The sequence below is a fragment of the Phaenicophaeus curvirostris genome, chromosome 4 (genome assembly GCF_032191515.1).
Source record: "Phaenicophaeus curvirostris isolate KB17595 chromosome 4, BPBGC_Pcur_1.0, whole genome shotgun sequence".
Taxonomy (NCBI): Eukaryota; Metazoa; Chordata; class Aves; order Cuculiformes; family Cuculidae; genus Phaenicophaeus; species Phaenicophaeus curvirostris.
The window spans coordinates 44358127-44372448 of record NC_091395.1 but is presented as its reverse complement, the minus strand read 5'-3'; the positions used below and the strand labels follow the sequence as shown (position 1 = coordinate 44372448).

The 14322-nt window shown below is 44.7% G+C and overlaps 1 protein-coding gene across 1 annotated transcript in view; it reads left to right on the top strand.

Annotated features, from left to right (window-relative positions):
* Positions 1 to 221: 221 nt before the first annotated feature.
* Positions 222 to 14322, top strand: part of ACSL1 (acyl-CoA synthetase long chain family member 1) — a 40148-nt gene continuing 26047 nt past the window's right edge. The window contains exons 1-2 of the mRNA XM_069855888.1: positions 222 to 338; positions 8937 to 9164. Coding sequence (XP_069711989.1) covers positions 8970 to 9164 — 195 coding nt within the window. The 5' untranslated portion in view covers positions 222 to 338; positions 8937 to 8969. The remainder of the gene's footprint in view (positions 339 to 8936; positions 9165 to 14322) is intronic.

Below are 14322 nucleotides of genomic sequence, written 5' to 3'. Positions count from 1 at the left end.
TCAGACGGAGAGGGATGCGGTGCGGGGAATGAGGGATGTGGGGCAGGGAAGGAGGGATGCGGAGCAGAAGAAGGGGGATGCGGAGCAGAAGAAGGGGGATGCGGGGCAGGGTCAGACGGAGAAGGATGCGGTGCGCGAACGGGGGATGCTGGTCAGGGGCGGAGGGACGCTGGGCGGGGGCGGGGCGAGCGGCGGCGCCGCAGGGTCCTAGCGCCCGTCGCGGCTCGGGGCGGGCTCGGGGCGGGCTCGGCGCACGCAGCCGCCGCTCCCGCCGTGCTCGGCTTAAATAGGGCGGCGCCGGGGGAGCCGCGCAGAGCCGCGTTCGGCGCCGCCGGGAGGTGAGCTGCGCTCGGGGAGAGGACGGGGAATGAGGAGGCCGGGGCCTCCCCCGCTGCCTGCTCCCGGCCGCCGGTGGGCCCGCGGGAAGCGGGGGGGGGGGTGTAGGGTGCGCGGAGCCCCGAGCCGCGCGGTCTGTGCTCGGTGCTTGCCTCCTAAATGGGCCCTTCCTTACGGGCGCGGGTCCGGCCCGCGCTGGGAGCAGCTCGTGTTTATTGTTTTCCGTCTTCAAGCGGCGAAGGGCGCGCGCTGCTTGGCGGGGGCCGCAGGCCGCCCCGCGGCGGGGGCTCCGCCGGGTCCCCCCGCGCTTTTGTTCCAGGGTTCGTGCGCTCCTCGTTGCTGCCAGACAGGAACGGCAGCCCCCGCAGCCTCCTGGGCTCCCCAGGGGCGCGTCTGTGAGCTGTCTTAGGTGTTACAGGCGCCTCTCGGACCCCCTAACCCCCCTAACCGTGTGGGGTTGGCTGGGCTCGGGCACGGTTGGGCTCTGGGAAGGGTGACGGCTAGAGAAGCTGCTGCGGAGCCCCTCGGGGTATCTCCACCTGGAGCACGGAGGTGTTCCATTCATCCACCTTGCTGTAGGAGGAACTGAGCGGGCTCCCCAGCCCGCTCAGGAGCGTTTGTATTTGCTTCTCTGCTTTGGAATGTGCTCTCCAACTTGCGAGCCGAGGTTGCTCAGATCAAGAGATTTGGATCAGGTTTCTCGGATCAAGGAATTGAGTGTGAGAAGGCACTGAGCTCACTGGAGAATACCTTTCTTTTACTCAGCAGTATTAATAATGCAAAACCTGAAACACAAAGTTTCTCATGGAACTACATTGTTACTGCCTAAAGTCTGAGGATATCCAGCTTGTATTGAAGTAAAAAAAAGTCTTAGGATAGATTTTCCCCATCACCTAATGCTTGTAATTACGAGTAGCTGTTGTGTGTACTGTACTCGATTCAAGGTCTTGATTCAAGGTCCTTAACCTATTCTGAGGCCTGCATGCTTGTAATAAATTTAGAGGCAGCTTCTAAATTGGGTAGATACTGTTTTACGACTACAGGTCAGCCAGCATGAGGTTGGAGGGAAGTCCTCGGTGCTTGAGGAGCAAACTCCCAAGTAGATTTTTGCTTTACGGGCAAGTACAAAGCCGGTATCAGTGGAGAAACAAAACCAGTAGTTCAAAACAGAAGGAAAGGCAGCTTTTAAATAGTTATCTGGGTAAGTGAAGCTCTGCTTCTTGTATGAAGCCTCTAGCTGGTTCTCACTGCTCCACTAGAAATGAATACTGCTTGGGATTTTTTAGAGGAGATAGTGGTGGACTATTTCTTCTGTCCAGGGTATGTAGGTCTCCAGTGAGGAAGAGTAAACAGGTGGTTCTTCTTTCTCCTCAAAGAAAATAGCCTTTTGACTAATGTGAACAATAGAAGACAGTAGTAGGTTTTTGTTTTGTGGTGTGCCTGTTTGTTTTTTTACATCTTGGTAATACAGATGATTTTAAATGAATAGACTCTAAAAGGCTAATGCAACAAAATTTTTCAAACGTGTAGCAGAGGGAGAGCAAGGTTTTAGCCCAAGGGGGTACATTGCTTAATAAATTGGGCTTCTATTAGTCCAATGTATAGACTGCCTGCCATATCGTACCTCCTTGCAAGTTCAGCTATGTTAAATATTTGACTGTGTTAAATATAACCAATGGTAACTCCCCAGAAATGCTTGCAAATAAGAGGGGAGACTATTTGTTCATTGGTACATGGTTTTGTGTGGGAGTTTACAATGCTATGTGGCTCAAGGAAGCACTGCTGTACAGCTTTGACCTTTACAGACAGTAGGCTGAACCCTGCCTGCAGATGGAGGGACTTGGATTTCTGCAGATCCTACCCAAATCCTGAAACAAGGACACTTGGTAACACAAAGGTTCTGCTCTCTATTGCTGCTTTTCATGTTGGGAGTTATTAATCTACAGGGAGTAAAATACAGTAAAATACTCCTTTTTGGTTAGGATATGAATCTTAGTAGTACTGGTAGTTTATCCAAAACTGACAGAAGATTGCATCCATTGTTTTATAGATATTTAGAGGAAAAATGGTGTGTGTTTTTTGTTTAGTTGGGCTGTTTAAGGCTTATAAGAGGAGTTCCTCATCTCCCAATTGGAGAAAAGTACTTTTGACTTTCTGTGTGGATTATTGTTCTTAAATGCAGAACTCTTTGTTATGTTTTGCAGTTCGGCTGCATTAATAGCCTGGTGAGGATGGATTAGTTTCCTAGGAAAACAAGAAAATCCTTGCTATCACTGACTCATGGGAAATACATGGGTACCTTAATACCTGAGGTCAAGAGGTTGCTTGGTTTGTCATAATCTTTCTTGTGATGCTGGTCCTGGGAGGTCACTCGGTGAACCAGTTCCTTCTCATAAGTATGTACTGATCTGTTCAGCCTTGTAGTGTTAAGGGTTGTTTTTTAAAAACATCATTCTGAGTGCAAGCACTATCTAGTGTGATGCAATGTGCCTGACCCAGGTTACCTCCTGCTAGACTCTAGGCGACAGAGGTATGAGTAAGAAACTCATTCTTGCAGAGTCTCAGGCGAGCACTTGAAGCATGTGTTAACTTGACACTACATACTGGGCTTTGAGTAGTAGCCTTTTCCTGGGAGGAGTAGAATAAATGAGTTGGTATGGTCTATTCAAGCTGTTAATGCCATGAGAAAGCAGCTGGTTTGTAGCAGTTTGTTTCTGTAGGGTGGTTTTCATCTGGACTCTGTTGGGATTGAGATTAGATTAGGAGTAGTGCCATGATGTACTTTCAAATCAGAGTTGTGGGAATGCAGTTCTAATGGATAGTAATTTAGGCTGCAGAACAGATATTCGTAAGTATCTTCTGTGGTCTTGGCAGATGAGTAATCCATATGACTGCTTAGTGACACCTGTGTGTGTATATAGGCATAGATCAAAGGAAGCTTAAATTGGTCACTGTCTCAAAGGTTTTAGTAGGAAGTATTGGTTTTCCTGAATATACAAGGTTACCAAGTGCTGCTGGAGGACTGCAGTTGCACAAAAGGCATTGAGCAGGTTCTTGTCATGTGGTTCAGCTCCTGAACTTGAATAAACTCCAGTGACCTCATTGGTGTGCACTCAGATTACTTGTTGGACATCACTAAGAGGCTAGAATCCAGGTGTTGTTCTATTTGACTGCAAGAGGATTGCAGCCGAAGGTCTGACAGGGCTGTGACTTTCCTTATAGATGAGAACAGAGTGTTGACACATCAGTATTGGGTGTAGTGCTCCTTAAAGAGTCTTTGCAACTTATGAAGTAAATCACCATGGCCCAACTGATAGGGCTAAAGCCAGCTTGCAGGCTGCTTCCCTCTAGTCCTGCCTTGTCCCAAATTCAGGAAAAGGATCTGAGCCAGCAGAGGCAACCTTGACTACTGCATTGTGCCTTGTGGTTGCTCAGATCTAGACTGTGGGAGCTGAAGGGAGGTTGGAAGGTGGGGGCTGAATGTTAAGACTGTGCTGGCTCTTCTCCCTGCATGGGATGAATTCTTCCCTCTACTATTGTAGGAGAGCGTTACCTGTCACTTACTGGTTTTAAAGGAGGGTTTATATCTCGGTATCTTGACTGGGTGATCTAGGTGATTCTGGGTAAGATGAGATGGTTAGATTTTTACTTTTGAGGGGCAGGGGGTGTAGCGGAGGAGGATGATGGCAGAGTAGCGTATTGGACAGTTAAACAGTACTTGGTTTGTTTGGGAAAGTCCTTTGTGGCCAAGGAATGGCTGTTGTCACCCATCGCATGACAGGCTGCACCACAAGAGACACCTTTACTGTAAGGGTGCTGAGGCTGTGGAATAGGTTGTCCAGAAACATTGTGGATGCCTCATGCCTGGAGGAGTCCAAGGCCAGATTGGATGGAACTTTGATCTAGTGGAAGGTGTCCTTGCTTCTGGCAGGGAAGCTGGAACTGGGTGATCCTTGAGGTCCTTTCCAACCCAAACCATTCTATGATCTTGCTGTTGTATTCATGTTAAACTGAGGATTCCCTTTCATAGGTAGATTCTCATTCTGCCTGTGTCCCTTTGCTGATCATGAGGGTGATTGTGGCTTCCTTCCTGCTTATTTTGGCTTGATCACAAGTGATTGGAAGACCTCAGTCAAGTTTGTCTTGACTGCAGGAGAAAACCCTAGGAGGACTTGTGTACAGTGTTTGGAGTTTATGCGTAAGGTTTAGTATTATAATAGTCCATCCCTTTCCCAGCTGTGCTGTCTTATCTTCTGGGAGCTGACGGCTATCTGGTCATCCAGATGAGAGTCGATCTAGCTGAGAACCAGCTCAGGAAAATGGTGTTTGTCAGATCACTTCCCTAATGTAACTGTACAACTGGATGAGTGCCTGGCCAGCACAGAGGGTTGTGGGAGCATGTATCTGGGACAGGTTGGACTGGCTCACATTTAAGCTGATTGTAAATGCAGTCTGAGATTAGGATTATGTATTTTATTTAGACAAAAGGATTTTTCTTGTTAATGGCCAAAGCTATTTGTTGCATCCTCTTTTATACTCAAAGGAGACAGAACATGATGCTGCACTTGGCCTTTCACAGGATGAATGGAGAAAGACTTCAGGAAATCAGATCTGTAGAAGCTGTGCAGCATAACAAGTAAGAGTAAGAAAACACAAGTATCTGTCAGGGTATATCAAAGGAATATAGGTGGCTCATCCCATGTTCCAGTGTATTGCAGTGAAAACATCTTAAGGCTGTATTGCTCATACTAAGAGAAAGGCAACTTGTCCCATAGCTTTCTCCTGCCTGCTAGAGGCTGTAGAAACAAAGCGGCTTCTTTTACCTCACATGGTGACTTGCATTTATGTCAGGTCACTGCAGTGCAAGTGTGCTGTTCATCTAAATATTGGGATGGAGATGAAGAGGCCATTGGTTCTTGGGGTTGTTTTCTTTGCAACATAGAAGCTGGCGGCTGCTCTCCTGTTCTCTTCCGTTGCACTCGAACGATGTCTGGCTATGGATAGACAATAGGCAGGCTGCTGCCCACTGTAAATAGCCCATTGTACGCCGAGAGTAGGAGCAGCAGAGAACGGTGGAGTCCTGCCAGCTTGGGTCGTTGCCTTGAGATACTGGCTGTGCTGTAAAGAATGAGTTTTGGGTGCTGTGGGGTGCATGCGCGCATGTGTGTGAGCAGAGAGCTGTCTTTGTCTGAGCCCTGCAGAACTCCTTAACCAAATGGATACTATGAGTTCAGAGATGCTTTCATGGCCTGGATTTTGGGGACTGCTGTTTCTGTGGAGGTTATCAGGACAGGTAGTAATCTCAAATAGTTTTGCCCTTTTATTAAACCAGATTTCCCATATCTGTCTGGTATTGTTTCCAAATTTTCAAACAAACTAAGGTCTGTTGGTTGCATTGAGGAAGAAATTATTTTGACCTCAAACTTTGTCCATTCTTTTCTAAGTTTTGGGGTTTGGTTTTTTTTTTTGCTACCTGAGTATCAGACTGGTACTTCTCTTATCCAGGGTTGTCTTCCTTTGGGTCTCCAGCTATCTTCAAATTTGCTTTGTCCTGGCTTGCACTGGAGCTGAGTTTGAGGCTGTATCTTATGGTCCTGTTCCTATCTGAATGAGAAGCAATTGCAGGACCTGAGTTTGTACAGAGTGTGGCTTTTCTGCTTGTCTTGAGTGAGCAGATTTAGCTGTGTCCTTCCTTCAGGAAAAGGACTGAAAGCCAGATCCTAGCTCTGCTGGCAAGACTTTTGTACCTCAATCTAAAGGTTTTAAATGGCTCTCCTTGGTCATGGTAAAGACCCTGGATGTCTGATGTGATTGGAGCATAAGCCAAGCAAATACTAAGATAAATCAAAGAAGGCTGGGAGGCATTGAAGCCTCATTTCTTTATGGGGTGTGTTTGGATGCATATGTTAAGAATGCAAATACATTCTCCCTGTTGGATCTGGCTTTGTCTTAAATACAAAAAACAAGAGTTCATGTGACTTAGCAGATAGTGTTAAAGCTAAGGAATAAAGCAGTTAGTGTTAAAGCTAAGGAATTGCTTAGTCTTGCAGAAAACTGTCCTAACATTGCTTGTGCTGATGAGGCAGGTGTAATGAAGTCATACCTCAATATAAAACTGAACAGTAAACCATATCATTCCTGATAACTTGTGGTATAACTGCTCAAGAAAGGTTTTATTTTTGTCTGCTCTACAAATAACTGGTCAAGGAAAGGAATAGCGGTGTGCATCTCCGTCTAGGCTGAAATCATAGCAGTTCATTGACTACAAAGGAACTCGTGAACGAAATGATCGTGTTTACTTGGTTCTTGTTAGCTGTAATGGCACCATAGCCTCTTGAAAGAGTAACTCTAATGTTGCATACGTAAATCATATGTTGTGTTTGCAGGACACGTGACTAATGCAGAGAGGAAAGCAAGTACCTGTTGTTTTAAAAGGTGCTTATTGTGGGGCTTGAGGAGGAAAGAACTATGATTTGCTTTTAGCCCTTATACATTATAGCTCCTTTTTTCTAGTTTCATGATATGGTGCCTATGATTATACCCCAAATTAACTTGTAAGCTAAGACTTCCTTGTTGCAATGACTTTCTATTCTTACTGTACAGCTGCATATGTTAAAACTGAAGAGGTAGTTTTCATGCCTGCAGTGCTAGTGAGCGTGATTTGAGGCATAAAATGTGACCACAGCATGGTAATCCTAACTATTAAGTCAGTAACTGATTTCTTTTTTACACCTAGGGAAGGTTAGGAGATTCCTTGTTAGTATATGCAGGTCTCTTCTACCTTCTGTTACTAAAGCCTAATGGATATATTGTGGATTTTGAGCATAATCTGTGTGTCACAGTCAAAATAACCAAAAAGCATTTCTGTAGGGGCCCTGCACTTCATGTCGAGGTGATGGAGTCCTCTATCAAGAGGCTGTGCCACATGAGCAGGGAAAAGGGGTGAGGACAGGTAGTGCCAGCAGGCTGGGGAGCTCTTAGTGGGTCCAGGACCCTTCCAGAGATGAACACGATTCCATCCTGATGCTGCCTCTATCTGTGGCCTTACTTCTGCCTGTCCCTTTGCTAATGTTGTGAAACCATGGGCCCTTTGAACTATTTTTATGGCTCTTTTTGCTGTTTCTAGCAAATTCTTATCCAAATACTAGTTAGACTTTTAGTGAACTATATAACTGCTTTGTTGCCTGGTTGAATAATTGATTGTAGCTGTAAAGATTTCAAGAACAGACTGTTAACTAGAGGTTTTCCTGTAGAAATACGAAATCTTAACCTGGTACGTTTGGTTTGAAAACTAATGAGCATATAATTCTGCCTGTTTGGATTTCAGCATCTCCTGTGCTGCTATCCTGCTGTGGTGTATTGTTGCACAGTATGTTCTAGCTATTTAAACACACATTTTGACATTCTTTAGGCCCTTTGTTTAATTTGCCTATAGGAAACGGCTGGGTCTAACTTATCTGAGTAAATGCATCTCTGCTCTTGAAGCAAGCAGGAAAGCATTGCTTTTGTCCATCCAACTCTGAGAGCAGCTCTTGCAGCCTGTCCCCGGGTGGCAGGGGCTGAGCTGCTGAGCTGGTGAGCGTGGCGGGCAGCAGGTGCCCTTCAGCAGGCGGTGGGGTGACTGGGTGCCGGTTGCCATTGGCCCCGGGCAGGCTGGCTGCCTGCTGCTTACCTCTCACCTAGTGGGCAGGAGCTGGTGGGTTTGGCATGTGACAAATGTCCCGGGAGACCTTGGCTGTAGAGGAGGGCACCAGCTGAGCTGACTGCAATCCCTTTTTATCCCTTTTTTTTTCCACGGATGGTTCTTGCTGTGGAATATCCATGTCGGGGAGCAGCCTCTTTCAGCTCTTCCTTCTGCATGAACGTGACAAATCAAATGTGCTTCCTGTGCCTGATTATGTTGCTGTGCGCTGCTGCCTTGGGCCTCCTTAGATGCTGCTTTAGTCTGCCTCATGACCAGAGATAAATTGCTGGCACGGCTTGGAGAAGTAGGGAGCTTGCTAGTATAGAGGAGCTATGAAAGGATATCAGCTGTGAAGGCAGCTTGCTGTAGTGAGCTTTCTGTGCACAATTGAAGGGAGAGTAAAAGAGAGAGAGTGAATTTATTTAATGGGCTTAAGAGATAAATCCTGCTCCTGCTTTCCTGCTGTAGGATTAGGGTGCTCTCTGTTAGGCTAACGCAGGCAAGTTAACATCTTACACCCGTGCCTTCCCTATCCATGTGTTCTTTTTGACAGTTGCTGCTTAAACAGTCTTATAGTACAGCTACTCTACAAGTAGATACTGAGAATTTGTGAAATGCTGCTTTTTTTTTAAAAAAAAGGCAAAAAACTGTTGAAATGCACTGTGAGCTAAAAGCAATGTTAAAACCTTGCAGAAATAGCCTCCTGTCAGCCTTACCTGTTCTAGAGTATAAACCAGTAATTGCTTGCTTGCTTAATCGCATCACTGAAGTCTAATGTATTGCCAGCCTAGTGGCAGATGAAAATATTTTGATAGTGGGAAGACAGTAAAGCAAAGCATACATTGCTCTCCCACAACAACAGTGAATGAAAAGGGGATTTCAAAGCTTTGTGTGTAACTTTCTTTCATATCAACAGATTCCAGTATTGGGACAACTGCACTGAACTGCCATGCAAGCACATGAGTTGTTTAGACACCTACGGATGCCAGAACTTGGGGATGTCAGACAGTATGTGCGCACCCTTCCGACAAATACACTGATGGGCTTCGGTGCTTTTGCTGCTCTCACAACCTACTGGTATGCAACAAGACCCAAAGCGCTAAAACCACCATGTGATTTAGCAATGCAGTCTGTGGAAGTAGAGGTGAGTATCACTTGACCGGTGCTGTTGTTCACTGAATTTTGAAGCCTAAGGGCAGCATTGAGAGAAACAAAACACTCATTTACATAAGAGTGTTTCTGAACTTATAGTGGTTAGGAATGCATTCAGGGTTTGCTTTTCTTTTTTCCCCTGAAATATGGCTTGGCCTCATTTTTTTGGGCTTTCTGAATCTGGAAACCAATCTGAGGGTTGAGATCATAGTGGTAGTAACTAGCATGGGAGAAAAAGACTTTGTGCTGAGAACTGAGCTTCTGATCTAGCTGGTGGCAGGAAACTTGTGAATGTTAGAAGTGGCACAATGTAGTTCTGAATTTCTGGACATGTTTAGGTCGTGACCTGTTAAATTAGATCTTGGGGTTGGAATATATATATGCTAGTATATACTGATTAGGCTAAAACTTTTCTGTTAAATAATAGTCAGTTTATAATGGCTGACAGGTGAGGCTTTATATTGGGTTACAGGCATGAAGAGGGTACTAACTGTCCTCAAGTGATCTGTGGAAAGATATTAGTACTGCCAAGAGATCCCAGCCATAGAGTAAGTTGAAATTAAAGCAACCACCTGCTAAACTGTGCGTATGCTAGGTTAGCTTTTGTCTTATGCTTTTTAGAGGCAGGTGGAGTTGCTTTTAGGTGGTGGGTTTTTTTAACAGCAAAGCCAAATATGGAAACAGCCTAACTGGGAGGCACTGTTGCTTGGAAGCAAATACAGACAACTGATTACATAGCTGGGGTTTCCTGAGCAGCAGTTGCATCAATTACCCTGTTCACTAGAAGTCAAGATTTTGCCATTTACTTAATTCTTTCAAGAGTGCTTCTGTATTTCTTCAAGGTAGCAAAGGTCTTTCCTCTTTTTGAAGGAAAGAAACAGCTTTGAAAGCTGGTGATCCTCAAGGGCGATATTGACAAAATGTTGGGTTGTAAGGCTGATGGTTTCTTGGATTACTCTTGATAGTCAAAACCTACCACTATAGGGTTTTTTTTGTATATAAACTTTTGCAACTGAAATCTCCCTCTACCACTGTTTGGTTTGCATGGCAGGATTTTGTTGTGGGGGTGGGGGCTTCAGTGGCAGTTTCAGTGAGAAGCTGCTAAGAAGCCAGGGCTGGCTGGCACTGGGGCAGACCTGTTGCTGGCCAAGGCCAAGCCAGTCAGTGACTCCGATGCCCCTGATCCTTAAGAAGGGGAAAGAAATGGTAAGGGGGGTAGCAGTGGAGAAGGGATGGAGTGCAGGCCTCCCCGCTACCCAGCCTTGCAGCTGGGCTGCCAGGGATCACTAGACTGGTTTGGCTGGGCTGGCCCAGTGCAGCAGTGGAGAGATAAGATGTGGGAGAGAGACCTGGAGACATCAGATATGAGAAAAATTGCGCTGCAGAGAACACTAAGGTCAATGAAGAAAGGGCATCTGGAGCACCTCCATCGCTCCAGCAGAGATTCCCCTGAAGCCCATGGAGGAGACTATGGCTGAACAGGCTGATGCCTTGCAGCCCATGAGGAGTGTTTTGGAGGACCCCACGCTGGAGCAGGTGGAGGTGTCCAAAGGAGGCTGTGACCCCATGGAAACCCTTACTGGATCAGGTCATGGAGGACTGCAGCCCACAGGAAGGACTCAACTGGAGAAGTCTGTGGAGAACTGTCTTGTGTGGGACCCCACACTGGAGGTGGGGAAAAGTGAGGAGTCCTCTCCCTAAGGAAGAAGGAATGGCAAAGATGATGTGTGCTGAACTGACAACAACCTCCATTCCCCTGTGCTGCTTGCGGGGAGGAGGTAGAGAAAATCAGGAGAAAAAGTGAAGCTTGGGAAGAAGGGAAGGGTAAGGGAAAGGGGTTCTTTTGGAAGTTTGGCTTTGTTTCTCAGTATCTTGCCCTAGATTGGTAATGAGAATGACTTTTCCCCAAAGTTGAGTGTTTTACCTGTGATGGTAACTTGTGAATGATTCCTTCCTGTCCTTATCTCAACCCATGAGTTTTGTTTGCCTTTGTTCCTTTCTAGTGTCCTCCCAGTGACCTTCAGAAGGGGGAGGCATGAGCGGGTGACTATGTGGCTCTTTGTTGCCCACTGAGGTTACTGGCCACATGGCTCTCTTGCCAGATGGGGAGCTGAAAACCAGGACAAGAGCAAACTTTTCTATGTGGATAGACTGCATCTCACTCCATTTCTCACTACATTATAGTTTTAGTTCACTTACTCCATTTTTTTGTGTGCTAAGATGGATTTTCACTTTCACAGAAGAAAAATATCACATGCTGCTCTCAAATTATATCTTAACATTTTTTCTGGCTAAGTAATACAATATTAAAAGGTCTTTGGAGTAAGTAACGTGCTCCAAAAAAAGACACAGCTGAAGGCAGTTCCTTCCTCTTTACTGTTTTAGTATCCAATCTACCTGCTCATTTTTATGATAATTTTTAACTATAAATAAGCTTATGCTCAAGTCTTAGTTGTGACTTATTTCCTTGGCCTCTGTCAAAGATAAATGAAGTCAGTGACTGTAGTAGGATTTCTACATTTTCTGATAATAAATCCCCAACTTCATATGGGATGAAAAAGATCCTATTTACTGCTGTTCCAGGTCACTTCCCATCTCTGGAAAGACTTGATTTGGTAGGCCAGCACCCAGTGACCCAGTTTAATAATCATCACTGAATGAGCATAAAGATTGTGTGGTTGGTTGAGTATTGGCACAAAGTTACCGAAGGTATCAGCTCTTCTAGAGTAGATGCCACAATTAAAGAGCACTATCTTTAAAGTATGCTTATTACAGTTAAATTTCACAGGACAAAACCCTTTTGTCTTCAAAGCTGCCAACCTGGTTTCTTCAAGGGAACTTCTCATATATAGGTGAAAGTCTTTCAGGATCCGCATGAATCCTTTGTCTGTAGGAGGGAAGACAAGATTTCATGAAGGGTAATTTTAAATAAAGAGCAATGTCAGCAATGCAGTTTCACACTCTTGCTGTACTGAATCATTCACTATATTGTTGAAGTGCTACAGTTACAGTAGAAACAGGTTGTTAGTCCTGTGTTTTGCACCCTTAGCATCTATGGTTGTAGGCATATCTGAATGTCTGCTTTTAGATTGCTCTTTCCATTGGTGACTGATGGCTGAACAACTTTGGCTATTGATTTGAGTGCAGGTGCATGTCTGTCAGATTATATCTTACTTTAAAAGCCCAAATACTTCTGTTTGGCCCAAGTTCAAGACAGATCATTGGAACAGGCTGCCCAGGTGTTGTGGAATCTCCTTCTCTGAAGATGCTCAAAACCCACTTGGACACATTCCTGTGCAACCTGCTGTAGGTGGACCTGCTCTAACAGAGGGTTTGGACTAGATCTCCAGAGGTGGCATCCAACTCTGCGCATTCTGTGAATCTGTGTGATATAAACACTAGAATTGATGATATTTTCTAGTAGTAGGAGTTTAGATTGTGCCTCTGGCTTTTTTCCCCTTAACATTCAAATACAAAGAGGTATTCAGTTCATGGAAACTTTTAAATCTACTTACATTCTCCTGATACATTAACATAACTTTAGCTTGCCTTGTCTTTCAAGAATCATTCCATTAGACATGTGCTTGTCTCCGTATTAAGTGAACCATTTTAGTTGTTTTGTGTGTACCTGGGGATTAGCATGCTTAAAATCACATGGCTAGTTTGAAAACTCGAGTTGATGCTTCTTGCTCTTTAGCACATGTGTGTTGGTGATCTAAGCCCCACTTGCTAGTGTACTTTCCCTCTCAGGAAGATGGAAATGGAGTCTTTAGCCTCTGGATCCAAAGCAGCCTGCTGTGTCAGCAAGAAGCAAAGCCATGGCTGGAATAAAAGCATTTATCTTATGTGACTCAAATAGGCATTGATAAAGTAGTATGTGCCTCTGTAGAATAAACTTGTTTCCTTCAGCTGCTGCTATTCAGAGCTAATTCCAAGTTTTTACTTTGTGTCCAGCACTTGCTGTGTAATGGTTCAATTTCCTGCAACTCCCTGAGCTGCTGCAAGTGCTGCCTTACCCCAGTAACCAGGGGCTGTTCCTGTATTTGTAACATTTTTTTGCCTGGCTTCTTAAGAACTGTGGTAAAATGGACAACTTTGTTGAGTGCTTGCATTTGTACTGGACAGTCTCAAATAACTCAAGTGAAATCAGCCAAGCACTCCAGTTCCGAGATTCAGATGTTTGGTGGTTGTAATGACCAGTGATTTTTAGAAGAGGTTGCTGAAAGCAGAGCTCTTTCTGGTATAGCACGAATATCCTGGATAAGGACCTACTGGACAGGCTCTTAAAACGGTAGTTCTTGCTACTCGTGAGCAAAATGTAGACCAATACCATAATATTGCCTTGTAGACAAGTCCAAACTGGGAAGATAATGTAAGGTTTAAAGGATATTCAGCATATCCAGGTGTATTTCACTACATCTCTGAAAAATAACATCAAACTCTTGATGGTCTTCCTACCAGGAGCTGAGTGCTTTTCAGCAAAACTGCTAGTTTAGGGCTGTTCATAATTCAGTTACTTCATTCTTTTAGCCAAAGTAGAGTAGAATTAAACAGAACCATAAGCCGGTTGTTTCCTTTTAATGAAAACTTGTGAGATCTGATGGGTTTTTTTTCAATACTAGCTGTTACAGTGTGTATTTTTTCAGAAGGATAGTGCAGTCAATCTTGTATCTAAGCAGCGTGGTTAGTGCCTCAGGGCCTGCAAAAACTGGTTTGTGGTGCTGAGTAATAGGGTATGTAAACAAAACAGTAGTAGCTCAGATGAGGAGAAAACAAATACTTCTTGACTGTTGCCAAGGAATGGCTTAGGATATTATAATATATTTCCTCTTATGCGAGAATTACAGCACATCAAATGTGGTACTGATACATTGCACTTCTTGATATTACCTGTGACTGACATCACAAACTACATTATTTGGCCTTCCTCAGGGGAGCTCCAGAGGTGGTAAAAGTGGGTTATCCAAGATCTGTGAAACCTGTGCAATAAGGCCAACAATGTATTTATGATCTGTTCACTTCCTGCAGAATAGATGTTGGTCTGAGTGCAAGTATGCTGTTGAATTTCTAATGTTATGAGTTTTCAGGATTAAGCCAGTCGTGAACTTGTTCTGGGTCATGTTCACAGTGTATATTTCTACTTACTCTAT